Here is a 23422-nt window from a genome sequence, read left to right on the forward strand (position 1 = left end):
AACTATAAATAGAGATAGCTGTTCCTATAATTTAATCAGACTTATTGGGGTCAATTTATTAAGCTCCGTATGGAGCTTGATGCCCCGTGTTTCCGGCAAGCCTTCAGGCTCACCGGAAACAGAAGTTATGAAGCAGCGGTCTAAAGACCGTTGCTCCATAACCTGCCTGCTCTGAGGCGAATGACAAAAATCAACCCGATCGAATATGATCGGGTTAATTGACACCCCCTGCTAGCGGCCGATTAGCCGCTAATCTGCAGGGGGAGGTATTGCACCAGCAGTTCACAAGAACTTCTGGTGCAATGATAAATGCCGACAACGTATGTAAATTGTAAATGCTCGCACATTAGTAAATTGACCACATTGTGTATTTCAGCATTGTTTTTTATCTACTTGAACTTAGTTTATCTCCTATTTATTAAACAATTGAATAACAAACCCCATTAACAAAATGTAAAATTTGGGGTTATGCTTTTTTTCTGCTTGTTTTATTTCTCTATGTAGGAAAAGTAAAATGCTCTTTATAAAAATACAAAGGCCAAACTAACTTTGGTTAAAAATTACCATAAAATAAAATAGAACTCATGGATGTCTTCAAGGAGGGGATAAAAAAAAAATAATCTAATAATAACAATAATTGCAATGTGCAGCAGGACATTGTTGCTTTTGGTACACACATGTAACATCATTTTTAAAATGGTGACTGAGTAGCATCAAGTTCCAATCTCCAGACACCCATGGTTTCAGATCCAGGGGAATGATCTGTGACGTTATGTGGGTTTGTGGCTGTGAAAGAAGCAGGGGTCACAGATGAAGAATGACATAAATATGTATAGCTTAGAGGAGAGAAGGGAAAGAGGTGATATGATAGTAATCATCAAGTATATTAAAGGGCTTAGTAAATCTGAGGAACAAGGGGTCATGATCTCAAGTTGAAGGGTAGTAGATTCAGGAGTAATTTGAGGAAATACCGAAAGGGTGATTGATTCATGGAATAAACTTCCACAAGAGGTGGTAATGACAAACACTGTGGGGGACATTACCAATTGAGGCTATATCAGGAGGACCTGAAAGTTGGGATAGATATCATATGAGCCTCATAATATTTACAAAGGTGTTCAGAGCCATCCCCCCTTCTTATAGCTGCTAATTCAGTAGAGAAGAAAGAGGCGCCCACACACACCTACATTTTGCAGCAAATTAATGTGCCCTTCTATAAATCTGGGCAGCAAACATTTTTAAGGGGGGCAATTGCCCCCTCTTGCAGACAACCATGGTAGAACATGCATAATAAAAAGGCAATGCAGTAGCATTTAGTATTAATTTGAAATGATTAGTAGATTTTTTCTAGCAAATTTCAAAGTAAGGTCCATTTTCCTTCCCCTTTATCATGTGACAGCCACCAGCCAATCACAAAATGCATATACGTACATACTGTGAATTCTTGCGCATGTAGAAGCTGGTGCCTCAGAAACTGTAAAATGGTTGTGTGTATTTTGATAAAGGAAGTAAATTGGTAAGATTGTTAAACTTGCATGCTATCTGAAAGTTACATTTTTAATTTAGTGTCCCTTTAAATTATTACAGGTATCAAAAAGAAACATTTTGTTTCTCTAGAGGAAAACATGAACATCATGGCCTTTATAAATGATGGCAAATTACACAGTAAACAAGTTAATGTTTGTATTGATTGAGAAATTGGCAGTACTATACTGTGAATCATAATGCCATGACATATGCCATATCCCTCTATCGTGTTATACAATTTAGTGGACAAACTAATTAACTGAACTTTACACTTAAGATCCTGGTCTTCAGGTGTATACACTGGGCATATCTTGTTAATATTTGTTCAAATAATATTTAATAATGTATTCTTTTTAAGCCTAATGATAGTAACATTCTATCTTAGAATTAAATTGTTGACCAATGCCTTATATAGTTTTAATTGGGTATGTAATTATTAGATGCATAGTCTCAGATCACCTATCCTGTATTTCTGTTACTATAGTAAGTTTTAATGCTGGTTGAGCCACAGGTTGGTGAGGATTTGTATAGTGTTGGATAATTACATGGCTGTGATATTTAGATATTTCACAGTAATATAAAATGTATTTTGCAAACAAACTGATACAACAGTCAAGGAGTGAAATACATTTTAGTTTTTTGTACATAAGTTAGCCTTACTTAACAATAACAAGGTATTTCCAAATTCATAAAGGGACTTTCTACTAGTGACATGATTTTATCTATTTGTCCCCAATATTTAATATTTAAAAACATGATGGAATATAATTTTTATTCAGGTAACAAAAGCAACGTCTTTTTAGTTTATTCAAAGATTGATGCTATTTGCAAGCCCGGTTGCTTATTATACAGAGAAGATTGTCGGTTCGTACATACTGCGCATGCGCCTGGCTGTGCATATGCACAAATCAGCTTTTCAAGATGCAAAACATACTGATGCCAGACTAAAATAATGATAAAAATAGGATTGTTTAATACAAATATACTGCAATTTAAAAAAAAAGTGATTCTGGGAAGAAACTGATCTATTCATATTTCCCCTAGACTGTCCTTTTGAATTGACAAACTAGATTAAAGGGACAGGAAACCCCAACATTTTCTTTCATGGTTTGGATAGAACATACAATTTTAAACAACTTTCCAATTTACTTCTATTATCAAATTTGCTTAATTTTCTTGTTATTCTTTGCTGAAAGAACAGCATTGCACTGCTGGCAGCTAGATGAAACACATCTAGTTAGCCAAACACAAGAGACAAATGTGTATGGGTACCAATCAGCAGCTAGCTCCGCCTCCCACTAGTGTAGGATATGAGCGTATTCTTTTTCAACAAGTGATACGAAGAATACAAAGCACATTTGAAATTAGATTTGCATTTAAAAGTGTCTTAAAATGAGATGCTCTTTCTGAAACCTGCAAGTCTAATTTTGACTTTCCTATGCCTTTAAGTAAATCTTAGTGACCCCTAAAAATAAAATTATATTAATTAAATGGGAGAACTCAGTACAAGGTATCACCAGTACTTAATTATTTATTTACAAGGAACATGTTTGAGCATAAGCCCCCTTATTACCAGAGACCCTGTATTTCACCAAATGCATAATATCAGCTAAACCTGAAAGGGACACTGAACCCAATTTTTTTAGTTCATGATTCATATAGAGCATGCAACTTTCTAATTTACTCCTATTATCAAATTTTCTTCATTCTCTTGCTATCTTTATTTGAAAAAGAAGGCATCTAAGCTAAGGAGCCAGACATTTGGTTCAGACCAGTAGACAGCACTTGTTTATTGGTGCTGTCCAATCAGCTAGGACAACCCAGGTTGTTCACCAAAAATGGTCTGGCATCTAAACTGACATTCTTGCTTTCAAATAAAAATACAGAGAGAATGAAGAAAAATTGATAATAGGAGCAAATTAGAAAGATGCTTAAAAATGCATACTCTGTCTGAATTACGGAAAAAAAAATTGGGTTCAGTGTCCCTTGAAGTAAGACTAATGTATTCATATTACCTTCAGAATATAGTGGAATTATTAAGAATAAATGTTTAAATGTTGGAAACTTTAGTCGAAAATTCAAATTCCTAATGATATGCAAACTACGTAACATTTCCACAGTATTTCTAATCTTAATTAGGACTACCTGTGTATACAGAGTGTAAGACTAAAGGTGGGATTCCTAATTTCTCTCTAATTTGTTATCCTTTCCTAACTTAGGCCTAGATTTGGAGTTTGGCGTTAGCCGTGAAAACCAGCGTTAGAGGCTCCTAACGCTGGTTTTGGCCGCCCGCTGGTATTTGGAGTCAGTGATTAAAGGGTCTAACGCTCACTTTTCAGCCGCGACTTTTCCATACCACAGATCCCCTTACGTCAATTGCGTATCCTATCTTTTCAATGGGATCTTCCTAACGCCGGTATTTAGAGTCGTTTCTGAAGTGAGCGTTAGAGCTCTAACGACAAAACTCCAGCCGCAGGAAAATAGCAGTAGTTAAGAGCTTTCTGGGCTAACGCCGGTTCATAAAGCTCTTAACTACTGTACCCTAAAGTACACTAACACCCATAAACTACCTATGTACCCCTAAACCGAGCTCCCCCCACATCGCCGCCACTCGATTAAAATTTTTTAACCCCTAATCTGCCGACCGCCACCTACGTTATACTTATGTACCCCTAATCTGCTGCCCCTAACCCCGCCGACCCCTGTATTACATTTATTAACCCCTAACCTGCCCCCCACAACGTCGCCGCCAGCTACTTAAAATAATTAACCCCTAATCTTCCGACCGCAAAGCGCCGCCACCTACGTTATCCCTATGTACCCCTAATCTGCTGCCCCTAACACCGCTGACCCCTATATTATATTTATTAACCCCTAATCTGCCCCCCTCAACGTCGCCGACACCTGCCTACACTTATTAACCCCTAATCTGCCGAGCGGACCTGAGCGCTACTATAATAAATGTATTAACCCCTAATCCGCCTCACTAACCCTATAATAAATAGTATTAACCCCTAATCTGCCCTCCCTAACATCGTCGACACCTAACTTCAATTATTAACCCCTAATCTGACGACCGGAGCTCACCGCTACTATAATAAATGGATTAACCCCTAAAGCTAAGTCTAACCCTAACTCTAACACCCCCCTAAGTTAAATATAATTTAAATCTAACGAAATAAATTAACTCTTATTAAATAAATTATTCCTATTTAAAGCTAAATACTTACCTGTAAAATACATCCTAATATATCTACAATATAAATTATAATTATATTGTAGCTATTTTAGGATTAATATTTATTTTACAGGCAACTTGGTAATTATTTTAACCAGGTACAATAGCTATTTAATAGTTACCTAGTTAAAATAATAACAAATTTACCTGTAAAATAAATCCTAACCTAAGATATAATTAAACCTAACACTACCCTATCAATAAATTAATTAAATAAACTACCTACAATTACCTACAATTAACCTAACACTACACTATCAATAAATTAATTAAACACAATTCCTACAAATAAATACAATTAAATAAACTAGCTAAAGTACAAAAAATAAAAAAGAACTAAGTTACAAAAAATAAAAAAATATTTACAAACATAAGAAAAATATTACAACAATTTTAAACTAATTACACCTACTCTAAGCCCCCTAATAAAATAACAAAGCCCCCCAAAATAAAAAATTCCCTACCCTATTCTAAATTAAAAAAGGTAAAAGCTCTTTTACCTTACCAGCCCTGAACAGGGCCCTTTGCGGGGCATGCCCCAAGAATTTCAGCTCTTTTGCCTGTAAAAAAAAACATACAATACCCCCCCCCCAACATTACAACCCACCACCCACATACCCCTAATCTAACCCAAACCCCCCTTAAATAAACCTAACACTAAGCCCCTGAAGATCTTCCTACCTTGTCTTCACCATCCAGGTTCACCGATCCGTCCTGAAGAGCTCCTCCGATGTCCTGATCCAAGCCCAAGCGGGGGGCTGAAGAGGTCCATGATCCGGTCAAAGTCTTCATCCAAGCGGGGCAGAAGAGGATCTTCCATCCGATTGAAGTCTTCATCCAAGCAGCATCCATCCGGAGCGAAGCGGCAGGATCCTGAAGACCTCCAGCGCGGAACATCCATCCGGCCCGACGACTGAACGACGAATGACTGTTCCTTTAAGGGACGTCATCCAAGATGGCGTCCCTCGAATTCCGATTGGCTGATAGGATTCTATCAGCCAATCGGAATTAAGGTAGGAATTTTCTGATTGGCTGATGGAATCAGCCAATCAGAATCAAGTTCAATCCGATTGGCTGATCCGATCAGCCAATCAGATTGAGCTCGCATTCTATTGGCTGATCGGAACAGCCAATAGAATGCGAGCTCAATATGATTGGCTGATTGGATCAGCCAATCAGATTGAACTTGATTCTGATTGGCTGATTCCATCAGCCAATCAGAAAATTCCTACCTTATTTCCGATTGGCTGATATAATCCTATCAGCCAATCGGAATTCGAGGGACGCCATCTTGGATGACGTCCCTTAAAGGAACAGTCATTCGTCGTTCAGTCGTCGGGCCGGATGGATGTTCCGCGCTGGAGGTCTTCAGGATCCTGCCGCTTCGCTCCGGATGGATGCTGCTTGGATGAAGACTTCAATCGGATGGAAGATCCTCTTCTGCCCCGCTTGGATGAAGACTTTGACCGGATCATGGACCTCTTCAGCCCCCCGCTTGGGCTTGGATCAGGATATCGGAGGAGCTCTTCAGGACGGATCGGTGAACCTGGATGGTGAAGACAAGGTAGGAAGATCTTCAGGGGCTTAGTGTTAGGTTTATTTAAGGGGGGTTTGGGTTAGATTAGGGGTATGTGGGTGGTGGGTTGTAATGTTGGGGGGGGGTATTGTATGTTTTTTTTTACAGGCAAAAGAGCTGAAATTCTTGGGGCATGCCCCGCAAAGGGCCCTGTTCAGGGCTGGTAAGGTAAAAGAGCTTTTACCTTTTTTAATTTAGAATAGGGTAGGGAATTTTTTATTTTGGGGGGCTTTGTTATTTTATTAGGGGGCTTAGAGTAGGTGTAATTAGTTTAAAATTGTTGTAATATTTTTCTTATGTTTGTAAATATTTTTTTATTTTTTGTAACTTAGTTCTTTTTTATTTTTTGTACTTTAGCTAGTTTATTTAATTGTATTTATTTGTAGGAATTGTGTTTAATTAATTTATTGATAGTGTAGTGTTAGGTTAATTGTAGGTAATTGTAGGTAGTTTATTTAATTAATTTATTGATAGGGTAGTGTTAGGTTTAATTATATCTTAGGTTAGGATTTATTTTACAGGTAAATTTGTTATTATTTTAACTAGGTAACTATTAAATAGCTATTGTACCTGGTTAAAATAATTACCAAGTTGCCTGTAAAATAAATATTAATCCTAAAATAGCTATAATATAATTATAATTTATATTGTAGCTATATTAGGATGTATTTTACAGGTAAGTATTTAGCTTTAAATAGGAATAATTAATTTAATAAGAGTTAATTTATTTCGTTAGATGTAAATTATATTTAAGTTAGGGGGGTGTTAGTGTTAGGGTTAGACTTAGCTTTAGGGGTTAATCCATTTATTATAGTAGCGGTGAGCTCCGGTCGTCAGATTAGGGGTTAATAATTGAAGTTAGGTGTCGGCGATGTTAGGGAGGGCAGATTAGGGGTTAATACTATTTATGATAGGGTTAGTGAGGCGGATTAGGGGTTAATAACTTTATTATAGTAGTGCTCAGGTCCGCTCGGCAGATTAGGGGTTAATAAGTGTAGGCAGGTGTCGGCGACGTTGTGGGGGGCAGATTAGGGGTTAATAAATATAATATAGGGGTCGGCGGTGTTAGGGGCAGCAGATTAGGGGTACATAGGGATAACGTAGGTGGCGGCGCTTTGCGGTCGGAAGATTAGGGGTTAATTATTGTAGGTAGGTGGAGGCGACGTTGGGGGTGGCAGATTAGGGGTTTATAAATATAATATAGGGGTCGGCGGGGTTAGGGGCAGCAGATTAGGGGTACATAGGGATAACGTAGGTTGCGGCGGTTTACGGAGCGGCAGATTAGGGGTTAAAAAAAATATGCAGGGGTCAGCGATAGCGGGAGCGGCAGATTAGGGGTTAATAAGTGTAAGGTTAGGGGTGTTTAGACTCGGGGTACATGTTAGAGTGTTAGGTGCAGACGTAGGAAGTGTTTCCCCATAGGAAACAATGGGGCTGCGTTAGGAGCTGAACGCGGCTTTTTTGCAGGTGTTAGGTTTTTTTTCAGCTCAAACAGCCCCATTGTTTCCTATGGGAGAATCGTGCACGAGCACGTTTTTGAGGCTGGCCGCGTCCGTAAGCAACTCTGGTATTGAGAGTTGCATTTGCGGTAAAAATGCTCTACGCTCCTTTTTTGGAGCCTAACGCATCATTTGTTTGAACTCTCGATACCAGAGTTAAATTTATGGTGCGGCCAGAAAAAAGCCCGCGGAGCGTTAACAGCCCTTCTACCGCCGAACTCCAAATCTAGGCCTTAGTTTATCTAGATTACTTATATAGTTGTTATATTACCACCTTAAATAGCAATTAATAATCTATATTTTAAATAATGAATTATCTATCTATCTATCTATCTATCTATCTATCTATCTAATAGTAGTAATAGTAAAAAATAATAATAATATAAAAAGTTAAATAACACTTGTTTTCCAAGCATTTTACCTTCAATAGAGCTCCAATCAATATCTTGATTTTCTGGTTTCTGAAGAGCAGGATATTTGTTGAACAGGTTTGCAATGAAAGCCAAGTTGAGCTTTGGATTCCCACGGACAACGTCAGTGGCTGTCACAAACTGGCGGCACCCCAGCCTGTCCGCCTGCACTAGCATACACTCTGCTCTCTTAAGGTCATCTTTTTCCTATGGAGAGGGCAGCTTCAGTATATTTCAAATAAAGAAAAAAACTCAAAACCCTTGCAAAATAGTTTATTAACTCTTGCATTATTTTTATAGGCCACTGTAAAGAATTAAAAAATAATAATTAATAAATTATCTGCTTGCCAGGGTTAATGATGAATGTATTTATCAATATTTGGTTAGCAGTTCTCAACCCTGTTTCTTCATTCACTTGTAAATAACAACAATAACAACTAATAATAATAACAATAATAATAATAATAATAATAATAATAATAGCAGTGTCCCTTGTGCTATCACCCATACAAAGATAAATGAGAATAAATAATAAGCCTCTATACAGGGACATGATAATCATACAATGAGATGCATGAGCATAACATTACTATACAATTTGTTTAAAAACATGTTAAAGCACTAAAGCTTAAAGGGACATGAAACCACCCAAAAAAGTATTTTATTATTCAGACAGAGCATGCCATATTAAACAACTTTCAAATTTACTTCTATTATCTAATTTATTTTGTTCTGTTGTTATCCTTTGTTGAAAAACATACCTAAGTAGGCTCAGGAGGAACAATGCACTACTGGGAGTTAGCTACTGATTGGTTGCTGCACTTATATGTCTCTTTAAATTGGCTTACCATATACGCTCAATTATTTCCCAGTAGTACATTGCTGCTCCTTCAAGAAAAGATACCAAGAGAATGAAGCAAATGTGATAATAGTTGTAATCTGGAAAGTTGTTTAAAATTGTATGCTCTGTGTAAATCATAAAATAAACATTTGAGATTTCATGTTCCTTAATTTGAATTGGACACTTAACATGCACCAAGAATATTCTGGAAGTGAGCTTCACTCATAAAAAATATTAGTTTTGTTAGGCTTGTTTCAGCACTCCACATTATGGACCAGATTATGAGCGGAGTGCAAAAGTTTGCTCCCGAGCAATAAGGTGTTTATCCCGGGTGTTTGTGCTTGTCAGGCTTACTGCTGGTATTACGAGTTGGAAGTAAACACGATCACTTGAGCGCAATCGCGATTTACGATAGAATGATTACTGCGACTTCAGATCTCTGGTTAACTCTTTTGCAAAACATAAAAGTTGCACCAAACACATAAAAAATACTCTACTAAGTACAGTTACACTCATAATAACACATACTAATAAAAATGTATGCAATATTAAAGTGTTATAGTGTATACATTCCAATGTTCTGCACATAGCAGAATATGTTCTATGTATTTATAAATAGATATTCCTATACATAACTGTATATATCTATACCGATATATAATCATCTATATATATTGGTATAGATAGATATTGTATAAAAGAAACATCAGATATATGTAGAAATATGTATATGAAAAATTAGAACATATTCTGTTATGTGTAGAACATTGGAATGTGAAATATTTTTTATGTCTGGTTAGCGCACATGAAAATATGCAATCAGGTTTGCGTGAGAATAGGGTGTTAGGTTTGCTTTCCACTCCTTTTTCTCAATTTTCTATAGGAGAATACGTGAACACGCAAGCAATATTCTAAGTTCAGCTTTTTGCACTCATTGGGTTATCGCGCGAGGGAAAACAGTTTACTTTCAACTCATAATACGAGCACAACCCAACGAGCGCAAAAAGCTTACTTCTAGTGCAATTAATGCTCGAGAGGGAGCATTAATAACTGTCTTTCTCACATCTCTTCATGGATGTCCTCTCATTACATTAAGCTAAATCTCTCCAAAACTGAGCTTCTTATTTTCCCTCCTTCTTCTAAATTCTCCAATCTCCACCCCTCATCTCTCTATAACTGTCGACAACTCCATCATTAACCCTACCCCGCATGCCCGATGTCTTGGGGTCACACATGACTAAGTGTGACTCAATGTTCACTCCTCACCTTCAGGCCTTGGCAAAATCCTGCCACTTCCACTTTAAAACCATCTCTAAAATTAGATATTTCCTTACACAAAACACAACTAAGATTTTAATCCACTCTCTCATCCTTTACCGCCTTGACTATTGCAACTCCATCCCCTCTGGTCTCCCTAGCTGCCGTCTAGCTCCTTTACAAACCATAATGAATGCCTCTGCCAGGTTCATCTTCCTTACACGTCGCTCGTCATCTGCTGCCCCTCTCTGCCAATCCCTTCACTGGCTTCCTCTTGCCTCCAGAATTAAACACAAAATTCTGACTCTGACATACAAAGCCCTCAACTGCACTGCTCCCCTCTATATCTCAGACCTTGTCTCCAGATACTCTCCCTCCCATCCCCTTCGATCTGCTCACAAACTCCTCCTCTCCTCCTTTCTTGTTACCTCCTCACATTCCCGTTTACAGGACTTCTCCAGACTGGCTCCCATCTTGTGGAACTTTCTGCCTCCCTCCACAAGAATCTCCCCTAGTTTTGAAAGCTTCAAGCACTCCCTAAAGACTCTTCTGTTCAGGGATGTATACAACCTACACTAACCTTTCCTAGTCTTTGATTTGTGGAAATCATTATATCTAGCATGTTAAAGTATTTGCCGTTTAATATCTATATAAAGGGACAGTCTTCTAAAAAAATTGTATTGTTTGAAAAGATAGATAATCCCTTTCTTACCCATTCCCCAGTTTTGCAAGACTGTTATATTAATACACGTTTTACCTCTGTGATTACCTTGTATCTAAGCCTCTGCAGACTGCCCCCTTATCTCAGTTCTTTTGACAGACATGCACTTTAGTCAATCAGTGCTGATACATAAATAACTCCACAGGAGTGAGCACAATGGTATCTATATGACACACATTAACTAGCAGTTTCTAACTATGAAAAAATGTCAAAATGCATTGAGATAAGAGGCAGTTCAATGGCTTAGAAATTAGCATATGAGCCTACCTAGGTTTAGCTTTCAACAAATAATTTTTTTATAAGCATAGTACTGAGATTATTCCCACCTCTCTCTAGCCATGGGGGCCACCATGTTGAAATCTGGCTTTATTTACTCCATTCCAATGTTTGCACTGGTGCTGCAACTCTCCTTTAGATACTTGCAGTGAAACCTAAGTTTCAATATGGCGGCACCCATATTTAGAGGGAGGTACATGAAGAATTTAGTGTCCCTTTAAATCTCAGGGCTAGATTACAAGTGGAGCACTAAATTATCACGCTCCCACAAAAGGGGATATTTTCCCATTTGCGAAAGCGCGATAATTACCCAACCATTACAAGTGGCTTGTTATTGCTACAGTGACTTCGCGGGAGCAATTAGCGCTCCAAAAATTAATTTTCTAAAAGTGCCCCAAAAGCCATCAAAATAGAGGGAATTATAGTTTTTTATTTTAAAAAAAGTACTATTATATTTTATATATATATATATATATATATATTCATATACATACTGTATATATTAAAAAATGCTACCCATCACTGCACTACCTACCTGCTTTGCTGCGCGAGGTTCTACTGCTTTTTAGAGCCTATGGAAGAGCACTCTCATGAGTGCAATGCTTCCTAGCGATTTACTTGTAATACCAGCGCACATTATCGTGTACTGGTATTACAAAGTGGAGCGCTAATATCGATTGCATGCAAGTGATATTTAGCGCTCCACTTGTAATCTAGCCCTCGGTGTTCAATGTCCATTTTGATAACTGACATTCTTTACTTTGCCTTTTTAATAATCTAAAATATTAGAACACTTGGAAAAACAAAATATGTATACGAACAACAAGGACTGAAAAAATGAGGTCAGAGACGTGCTTGCAGATTAAAACAAAACTGCTTGATCCCTGACGAAGTGCCGATTACGTCAGGAAACGTGTCGGATAACAGCTGTGGTGTAAGGAGTGGTGTCTGTCCTATGTGTTTCACTTGAAAATAAAGCAGTTTTGTTTTAATCTGCAAGCACGTCTCTGACTGCATTTCTTCAGTTCTTGTTGTTCGTATACTTAGTTTGGCTTGTAGGAAGCCGCCAGAAGACTACGGTCGTCTCTGTTTCACTGTGGATGCCCGGACCGGTGTTGGCGAATCGGAACATTGAAGGTCGCTATTCCGCAGAGTGGGGCTAGTACCGTGAGTAAAAAGCTGTTTGTAGCCATGTGTTACTTACTACGTGAGATCAGGGTATATTTACCTGTTTGATAGAAGATGTGTGATACATACATAGGGGCCGATTTACTAATGTCTGTCGGACATGATACACTGCAGCGTATCATGTCCGACAGACATCGCTAAATGCGGACAGCATACACTGTCGGCATTCAGCATTGCACAAGCAGTTCTAGCAATGCCGCCCCCTGCAGATTTGCGGCCAATCAGGGGGTGTCAATCAACCTTGATAGTATTTGATCGGGTTGATTGCTGTCCGCCGCTCAGAGGCGGCGGATACAGTTAAGAAGCAGCGGTCTTAAGACCGCTGCTTCTTAACTGCTGTTTCCGGCGAGCCTGAAAGCTTGCGCAGAAACGGGGAACAGGGGCCATTCAGCCCTTGTTAAATTGACCCCTTTGACACTGATGCTGATATGGATATAAGTTTACTAACTTGAGCTTGACTATCGTGAAGATGTTTGCACAGCAGGTCAGATGTGTTATATAGTGCAGCTGAACGGAGAGCATTTAATCTTGAAACTTCTGAAGTATTGCTGTTATATTTAGTAAGGGAGTAGGCTTACACCTGTTGTATTTACAGAAAGGCATTTATCCTGATACGTGGTGTCAAAGCCTCCCCTGATTGCAAATTTATTTTGTTTACCCAAAGGGTGATGTGTTGACCACGGACAGCAGAAAGTATTACAGAAAACAAAATGATGTTAGCTGCTTGTTATAATAATAATAATAATAATAATAATTATAATAAAGTAGCATTCATAATTCTGCTAAAGCTGAAGTAGTGTTGATTTACTGGTCTAATTGCGGATTGGGACCTTTGTTCTTTTACAGAATAATCAGATACACATTTAACAGTTACTACAGTTACATGTTACTTTTGTATATTGGAATGTACACTCAGTTTTTGGAGTAGGCACTTAGCAGTAGGTATTTATAGCAGCAACTCACACTTACCCTGAGGCCACTTATATCAATCTCCACAGGAGGAATCCCATCATCATTCTCCTTTGGAGCTATTTGATTTAACAAATTGTAGTATGCTCTAGAGTCCTGCAAAAAAAACAAAGTGCAACATAAAATGACTGATTACCACATCAAAACAGAAATAGTAGCATCAAAACAGAAATAGTAGCATCAAAACAGAAATAGTAGCATCAAAACGGAAATAGTTAAAAGGAAAAGTACTGTAAAATGTTCTCATCTGTAATGTGTCACAGTGATCCATTGTACCTGCTGGAGTGTATTAAATTGTTTACAATTAGCTATTTGCCTTTATTTTGTCATTTAAAATGACTATTTTTGCCTGTTAAAAACCACCACCTATATTAAAACAAATCAGTTCTACAGTGTGACTACAGAAAATCTATGTAAATAAGATATATCAGAAGTAATATACCTGCTAGTGGGGGTTGTGCAAAGACAGAGACCAGCCACTTTTAAAGGGTTTTCCTGCACCAGGGGCGCGATCAAATATACGGCGCAGGTTTCGGCACAAGTGTGGGAACCTGCGCCGCCCGTAATTTCACCTTGCACATCGGGGTATTACATATACCCCGCCGGCAGTTCCTAAAGTGCCGTAAGTCGGATAAACTAGCGATGTCCAGGAATGAGCGTAAATAGAAATTTCTGGAGTCGCCAGTGACTTACGGCACTTTAGAAACTGCCGGCGCCTAAGAAAAGTACAGAAAATAACAAATCTCCCGTAAAAGTCTAACATGTCTCCCAAAAATAAGCCCGACCCGTAAAAACCCCTATATCCGCAATCCCCCCCTCTCACTACTAATAATAAATGTATTAACCTCTAGACCGACAACCCCCCACAACGCAATATGCCTATTTAAACTATTAACCCCTATATCCGCCATCAAACCCACACCGAAAGTAATAACTAAATTATTAACCCCTAAACCGCCATAGCCCACAACGCAATAAACCGATTCAAGTATTAACCCCTAAACCGCCATAGCCCACATAGCCTATTAAATGTATTAACCCCTAATCTGCCGCGGCCAACGTCACCGCCACTATAGTAAATTTATTAACCCCTAAAACTAAGTCTAACCCTAACCCTAACACCCCCTAACTTAAATATTAATTAAATACATCTAAATAAATTTGCTATTATTAACTAAATTAATCCTATTTAAAACTAAATACTTACCTATAAAATAAACCCTAAGATAGCTACAATATAATTAATAATTACATTGTAGCTATTTTAGGATTTATTTTTATTTTACAGGCAACTTTGTATTTATTTTAACTAGGTACAATTGTTATTAAATAGTTAATAACTATTTAATAACTTCATAGCTAAAATAAGTACAAATTTACCTGTAAAATAAAACCTAACCTAAGTTACAATTACACCTAACACTACACTCAAAGTAAATACATAAAGGCCTGGATTTAGAGTTGGGCGGTAGCCTTGAAAACAAGCGTTAGAGGCTCCTAACGCTGGTTTTGGGCTACCGCCGGTATTTGGAGTCAGTCAGGAAAGGGTCTAAAATTCACTTTCCAGCCGCGACTTTTACATACCGCAGATCCCCTTACGTCATTTGCGTATCCTATCTTTTCAATGGGATCTTTCTAACGCCGGTATTTAGAGTCGTGGCTGAAGTGAGCGTTAGAATTCTAACGACAAAACTCCAGCCGCAGAAAAAAGTCAGTAGTTAAGAGCTTTCTGGGCTAACGCCGGTTTATAAAGCTCTTAACTACTGTGCTCTAAAGTACACTAACACCCATAAACTACCTATGTACCCCTAAACCGAGGTCTCCCCACATCGCCGCCACTCGATTAAATTTTTTTAACCCCTAATCTGCCGACCGCCACCTACGTTATACTTATGTACCCCTAATCTGCTGCCCCTAACACCGCCGACCCCTATATTATATTTATTAACCCCTAACCTGCCCCCCACAACGTCGCCGCCAGCTACCTACAATAATTAACCCCTAATCTGCCGACCGCAAAGCGCTGCTACCTACGTTATCCTTATGTACCCCTAATCTGCTGCCCCTAACACCGCCGACCCCTATATTATATTTATTAACCCCTAATCTGCCCCCCTCAACGTCGCCTCCACCTGCCTACACTTATTAACCCCTAATCTGCCGAGCGGACCGCACCGCTACTATAATAAAGTTATTAACCCCTAATCCGCCTCACTCCCGCCTCAATAACCCTATAATAAATAGTATTAACCCCTAATCTGCCCTCACTAACATCGCCGACACCTAACTTCAATTATTAACCCCTAATCTGCTGACCGAATCTCGCCGCTACTGTAATAAATGGATTAACCCCTAAAGCTAAGTCTAACCCTAACACCCCCCTAAGTTAAATATAATTTAAATCTAACAAAATAAATTAACTCTTATTAAATAAATTATTCCTATTTAAAGCTAAATACTTACCTGTAAAATAAACCCTAATATAGCTACAATATAAATTATAATTATATTATAGCTATTTTAGGATTTATATTTATTTTACAGGTAACTTTGTATTTATTTTAACCAGGTACAATAGCTATTAAATAGTTAAGAACTATTTAATAGCTAAAATAATTAAAATAATTACAAAATTACCTGTAAAATAAATCCTAACCTAAGTTACAATTAAACCTAACACTACACTATCAATAAATAAATTAAATAAAATACCTACAATTACCTACAATTAAACCTAACACTACACTATCAATACATTAATTAAATACAATACCTACAAATAACTACAATTAAATAAAGTAACTAAAGTACAAAAAATAAAAAAGAACTGTTACAAAAAATAAAAAAATATTTACAAACATTAGAAAAATATTACAATTTTAAACTAATTACACCTACTCTAAGCCCCCTAATGAGATTACAAAGCCCCCCAAAATAAAAAAAATGCCCTACCCTATTCTAAATTACAAAAGTTCAAAGCTCTTTTACCTTACCAGCCCTGAACAGGGCCTTTTGCGGGGCATGCCCCAAGAAATTCAACTCTTTTGCCTGTAAAAAAACACATACAATACCCCCCCCCAACATTACAACCCACCACCCACATACCCCTAATCTAACCCAAACCCCCCTTAAATAAACCTAACACTAAGCCCCTGAAGATCTTCCTACCTTATCTTCACCTCACCGGGTATCACCGATTTGTCCTGGCTCCAAAATCTTCATCCAACCCAAGCGGGGGCTGGCGATCCATAATCCTGCGGCTGAAGAGGTCCAGAAGAGGCTCCAAAGTCTTCATCCTATCCGGGAAGAAGAGGCGATCCAGATCGGCAACCATCTTGATCCAAGCGGCATCTTCTATCTTCATCCGATGAGGAATGGCTCCATCGTGAAGACCTCCATCAGCCAATCAGAATTTTCCTACCTTAATTCCGATTGGCTGATAGAATCCTATCAGCCAATCGGAATTCGAGGGACGCCATCTTGGATGACGTCCCTTAAATGAACCGTCATTCTTCAGTTGGATATCGGAGGAAGAAGATTGATCCGCGCTGGAGGTCTTCACGATGGAGCCGTTCCTCATCGGATGAAGATAGAAGATGCCGCTTGGATCAAGATGGTTGCCGGTCTGGATCGCCTCTTCTTCCCGGATAGGATGAAGACTTTGGAGCCTCTTCTGGACCTCTTCAGCCGCAGGATTATGGATCGCCAGCCCCCGCTTGGGTTGGATGAAGATTTTGGAGCCAGGACCGATCGGTGATACCCGGTGAGGTGAAGATAAGGTAGGAAGATCTTCAGGGGCTTAGTGTTAGGTTTATTTAAGGGGGGTTTGGGTTAGATTAGGGTTATGTGGGTGGTGGGTTGTAATGTTGGGGGGGTATTGTATGTGTTTTTTTACAGGCAAAAGAGCTGAATTTCTTGGGGCATGCCCCACAAAGGGCCCTGTTCAGGGCTGGTAAGGTAAAAGAGCTTTGAACTTTTGTAATTTAGAATAGGGTAGGGCATTTTTTTATTTTGTGGGGCTTTGTAATTTCATTAGGGGGCTTAGAGTAGGTGTAATTAGTTTAAAATTGTTGTAATATTTTTCTAATGTTTGTAAATATTTTTTTATTTTTTGTAACTTAGTTCTTTTTTATTTTTTGTACTTTAGTTACTTTATTTAATTGTAGTTATTTGTAGGTATTGTATTTAATTAATGTATTGATAGTGTAGTGTTAGGTTTAATTGTAGGTAATTGTAGGTATTTTATTTAATTTATTTATTGATAGTGTAGTGTTAGGTTTAATTGTAACTTAGGTTAGGATTTATTTTACAGGTAATTTTGTAATTATTTTAACTATTTTAGCTATTAAATAGTTCTTAACTATTTAATAGCTATTGTACCTGGTTAAAATAAATACAAAGTTACCTGTAAAATAAATATAATATAATAATAATATCCTAAAATAGCTATAATATAATTATAATTTATATTGTAGCTATATTAGGGTTTATTTTACAGGTAAGTAATTAGCTTTAAATAGGATTAATTTATTTAATAAGAGTTAATTTATTTTGTTAGATTTAAATTATATTTAATTTAGGGGGGTGTTAGGGTTAAAGTTAGACTTAGCTTTAGGGGTTAATAAATTTATTAGAGTAGCGGTGAGCTCCTGTCGGCAGATTAGGGGTTAATACTTGAAGTTAGGTGTCGGCAATGTTAGGGAGGGCAGATTAGGGGTTAATACTATTTATTATAGGGTTATTTAGTCGGGAGTGAGGCGGATTAGGGGTTAATACATTTATTATAGTAGCGCTCAGGTCCGGTCGGCAGATTAGGGGTTAATAAGTGTAGTTAGGTGGAGGCGACATTGGGGGCGGCAGATTAGGGGTTAATAAATATAATATAGGGGTCAGCGATGTTAGGGCAGCAGATTAGGGGTACATAGGGATAATGTAGGTGGCGGGGGTGTACGGAGCGGCAGATTAGGGGTTAAAAATAATATGCAGGGGTCAGTGATAGCGGGGGCGGCAGATTGGGGGTTAATAAGTGTAAGGTTAGGGGTGTTTAGACTCGGGGTACATGTTAGAGTGTTAGGTGCAGACGTAGGAAGTGTTTCCACATAGAAAACAATGGGGCTGCGTTAGGAGCTGAACGCGGCTTTTTTGCAGGTGTTAGGTTTTTTTTCAGCTCAAACAGCCCCATTGTTTTCTATGGGGGAATCGTGCACGAGCACGTTTTTGAAGCTGGCCGCGTCCGTAAGCACCGCTGGTATCGAGAGTTGAAGTTGCGGTAAATATGCTATACGCTCCTTTTTTGGAGCCTAACGCAGCCATTCTGTGAACTCTAAATACCAGCAGTATTTAAAAGGTGCGGCCAGAAAAAAGCCAGCGTAGCTAACGCACCCCTTTGGCCGCAGAACTCTTAATCTAGGCGTAAATTAATTAACTACAATTACCTAACATTAAATACAATTAAATAAAATAAAGTACAAAAAAACAAAATGCTAAATTACAGAAAATAAAAAAAAATTACAAGTTTAAACTAATTACACCTAATTTAAGCCCCCTAATAAAATAAAAAGCCCCCCAAAATAATAAAATTCCCTACCCTATACTAAATTACAAATAGCCCTTAAAAGGGCTTTTTGCGGGGCATTGCCCCAAAGTAATCAGCTCTTTTACCTGTAAAAAAAGAAATACAACCCCCCCAACATTAAAACCCACCACCCACACACCCAACCCTACTCTAAAACCCACCCAATCCCCCATTAATAAAACCTAACACTATCCCCTTGAAGATCACCCTACCTTGAGCCGTCTTCACCCAGCCGGGCAGAAGTCTTCATCCGATCCTATCTTCTTCCATCCGACGAGGAGCAGCTCCATCTTGAAGACATCCGACGCGGAGCATCCTCTTCCATCGACAGCGACTGTAGAATGAAGGTTCCTTTAAATGACATCATCCAAGATGGCATCCCTTCAATTCCGATTGGCTGATAGAATTCTATCAGCCAATCGGAATTAAGGTAGGAAAAATCCTATTGGCTCATGCAATCAGCAAATAGGATTGAGCTCGCATTCTATTGGCTGATTGGAACAGCCAATAGAATGTGAGGTCAATCCGATTGGCTGATTGCATGAGCCAATAGGATTTTTCCTACCTTAATTCCGATTGGCTGATACAATTCTATCAGCCAATCAGAATTGAAGGGACGCCATCTTGGATGACGTCATTTAAAGGAACCTTCATTCTACAGTCGCCGTTGATGGAAGAGGATGCTCCTCGTCGGATGGAAGAAGATAGAAGATGCCGCTTGGATGAAGACTTCTGCCCGGCTGGAGGACCTCTTCTGCCCGGATTCACTGAAGAGTTCGGCCCGGATCGGATGAAGACTTCTGCCCGGCTGGGTGCAGACGGCTCAAGGTAGGGTTATCTTCAAGGGGGTAGTGTTAGGTTTTATTAAGGGGGGATTGGGTGGGTTTTAGAGTAGGGTTGGGTGTGTGGGTGGTGGGTTTTAATGTTGGGGGGGTTGTATTTCTTTTTTTACAGGTAAAAGAGCTGATTACTTTGGGGCAATGCCCCGCAAAAAGCCCTTTTAAGGGCTATTTGTAATTTAGTATAGGATAGGGAATATTATTATTTTGGGGGGCTTTTTTATTTTATTAGGGGGCTTAGATTAGGTGTAATTAGTTTAAACTTCTTGTATTTTTTTTTTATTTTCTGTAATTTAGTGGGGGGGGGGGTTGTACTTTAGTTTATTTTATTTTATTGTATTTAATGTTAGGTAATTGTAGTTAATTGATTTAATTTATTTAATGATAGTGTAGTGTTAGGTGTAATTCTTAGGTTAGGTTTTATTTTACAGGTAAATTTGTACTTATTTTAGCTAGGAAGTTATTAAATAGTTATTAACTATTTAATAACTATTGTACCTAGTTAAAATAAATACAAAGTTGCCTGTAAAATAAAAATAAATCCTAAAATAGCTACAATGTAATTATTAATTATATTGTAGATATCTTAGGGTTTATTTTATAGGTAAGTATTTAGTTTTAAATAGGATTAATTTAGTTAATAATAGTAAATTTATTTAGATGTATTTAAATAATGAAGATGATGTTGTACCCGCTGCGGGAGTTTGGTCTGTCACTATGAAGCGGGAGTAACCCTTACACTACCTGATCGATACAACATCATACCTGATGTTTTAAAGCACGTTATTCCAAACAATTTAGGAATGTTAGGTGATTTATGCCCTTTATGGATTAAAACCAGACTCTTCATCAACTATGTAATTTTCCATGGGAGTTTTGCCATGGATCCCCCTCCGGCACAGTCCAGGTGTTAGTCCCCTTGAAACAACTTTTCCATCACTATTGTGGTCAGAAAGAGTCCCTGTGGGTTTTAAAATTTGCCTGCCTATTGAAGTCTATGGCGGTTCGCCCGGTTCGCCCGTTCGCGAACATTTGCGGAAGTTCGCATTCGCGAACCCAAATTTTTATGTTCGCGACATCACTACCTTGAGATTTTAGATGAGTATTTTTTATGTGATATGAACATAATATCATCAACTCTGATACTGACTATTGTGAGTCCATTGTATTTTTTGACGGTTATAAACTAACTTACTAATATTACCTTGAAGATGAACTAATAATGATTTTTGGCTAAGCATGCTTTGGAATACACATGTAGGACGGCAACATCACATACCTTGATGTCAGAGCTGAAGTTGTTAATTTTGTTGCAGCCAGCATTTTCCAAGTGGTAGTTCGCCCATCTTAGTAGCAGTTCCTCTGGGGAAAGTTTCAGCAGATCCTCCAGACTTTCTCCTTCTCGTAACAGGGCTATCAAAGCTACCAAAAATGCCAACAAATGTCATCATAAATACAAAAAACCTTTTTACTGTGTAACATAAATATCTTTATTGTATGGGTGATATAGATGCATGACAATTAGGTTAATTTTAAGTATTGCCTCTATATATTTAGTTTTTTTAACCATAATATTTTATTGAAAATTTTTCTTTTTTTGCATAGACAAACAGATAATCATCGAACATGAATGTATACAAAATGTCAACCAATAAACAGATACTTATCCAATACAGTTGTATACAGATTGTCAAGTTATTGAAAATATTTGCATAGATACTTTTTTTTGTATCAAAACAATTAGCAAACACTGATGGTATGTCACATTATCGATGGGATTCAGTAATATATCTGAGGGCATGCATAGTAGGGACCTTAATGGTATGAACCTAATTACATATTACATTCTTATAATTTTGTTGCAGCTTGTTCAAATGCGTAAGTTAAAACATCATTAAATTATAAGAACAGTGGATAATGAAACATACAGACATACATGGAAAACCAAGGTGAATTTCTATAGGATATATTTTCCGCTGCTTACTAGGTAAGCTCAAAGGGGAGAAAAATAGGGTAAGGGATTAGGGGTAATATTTAGTGAAATGGCTCAGTTTAAAGTTCATAAAGGACAGTTACCCATCAGTTCAGAAAGAGAAGTGAAAGGGGTATGGGGATGTGTGGTGGGCGGAGCCTACAAGGATGTATGGGCTTGGACTTGATACCAACCGGAGAGGGATCCACTCACGTCCCTATAAGGTATAATAAATAAGTAATATTAAGAAGCATGGGGGCCTATCCCCCAAGGGGCCAATACTATAAATTAAACTAAAGGAAACAATTGGCGTCTCATGGGGTCATCTAACCTATCGGATGGGGGGTAGAGCCATAGGGTAGGAGATTAGGGGAGTTGCTAATAAAAATTAACCTGGGATGCAACCTTGGGATAACAATAATATGTGGGAAAAACAAATAAAATAGGCAACAATCAAGCAGTAAATAGTAGTAAAGTAAGTAGAATTAAATAAGCAAATAAGCTTAATCAACATTTCCATAGAAGACAATGCAGGGCTGTATGACCTCTTAACAATGGGTAGGGCTACATAGAGACAGCCTATATGGGTTGTCTCTGTATCTGCATGTCAGCATGTTTGTGAATTCCAAAGTGCTTGTCTGGAAAGTAAATTATCCCCCCCTCAGGGTCTGTCGGGCTGCAAGGTAAGTAATATGGGTCGGAAGACCTGTGTCCTGTGAAAAGAGTTGTTAGTGGGGCTAACACGGACTCTAGCATCCGTGCTACCCCTGGAGTAGGTCCAGTTGTGGATTGTATATGATCTGGAATGTCAGAAAGTAGTAGTCCCTAGTCAGGTCATTTCTAGTGGGTGACATCAAGTAGTCCCAGACTCATTACATAATGTAAAAGTTTCCTACTATACCTTAGTCTCTTACCCTGGATTCAGAGCCCTGTGGGGTTGTACCCTAATGTTAGGGACCTTAATTGGGTAATAGGAGATTACAACATGTTATGATAATTTATCAGCATACCTTAACAAGTAAACAGGTTAAACAACAAGTGCAGGAAAACGTTGCAACTGATTGAAAACATATATTATTAGTTAGTGCCCTCCCATCTCCATTATGTATAACTTTTAGACTCAGGAAAAGTAAACATGCTTTAGTGACATCAGTCTAGGGCGAAGCCAGAGCCCTGATTTTGTCGTGTAGCAGTTGCCATTACAAATTACTCTTGTCTTGGTGTCTGGTGTAAAAGCCTTCCCGCTATATCCTAGTCCCCTATTCTGGGTACATAACCAAGTGGGGGTGTCCCCTAAGGCTAGGAAACTTAAGTAGGCAATAAGGGGTGACAACTTGGCATGATCATATAATGACATATCGTAGTAAGTATACAGGGTAAATAATAAGTGCAAGAAAACATAACTGATTGCGAATATACATTACTATTTGGTGCTCCCCGATCTCCATTATTTATGACTTTTAGTCTCAGGAAAAGTAGACAAGCTGTAGTTCCATCAGTTTTATGTCACCGCTAATCCAATATAGTACAGGGA

General features: G+C 38.2%; 1 protein-coding gene across 2 annotated transcripts in view; it reads right to left on the reverse strand.

The window, feature by feature from the left end:
* LCP1 (lymphocyte cytosolic protein 1) overlaps positions 1-23422 on the reverse strand; it is a 118785-nt gene that overhangs the window by 44016 nt on the left and 51347 nt on the right. For both annotated transcript variants that reach the window (XM_053708006.1, XM_053708007.1), the window contains 3 exons: positions 21196-21338; positions 13503-13598; positions 8262-8457 (listed from right to left, as the gene is read on the reverse strand). In XM_053708006.1, the coding sequence (XP_053563981.1) occupies positions 8262-8457; positions 13503-13598; positions 21196-21338 (435 nt within the window). The remainder of the gene's footprint in view (positions 1-8261; positions 8458-13502; positions 13599-21195; positions 21339-23422) is intronic.

The sequence above is a fragment of the Bombina bombina genome, chromosome 3 (assembly GCF_027579735.1).
Source record: "Bombina bombina isolate aBomBom1 chromosome 3, aBomBom1.pri, whole genome shotgun sequence".
In the NCBI taxonomy this organism is placed as follows: domain Eukaryota; kingdom Metazoa; phylum Chordata; class Amphibia; order Anura; family Bombinatoridae; genus Bombina; species Bombina bombina.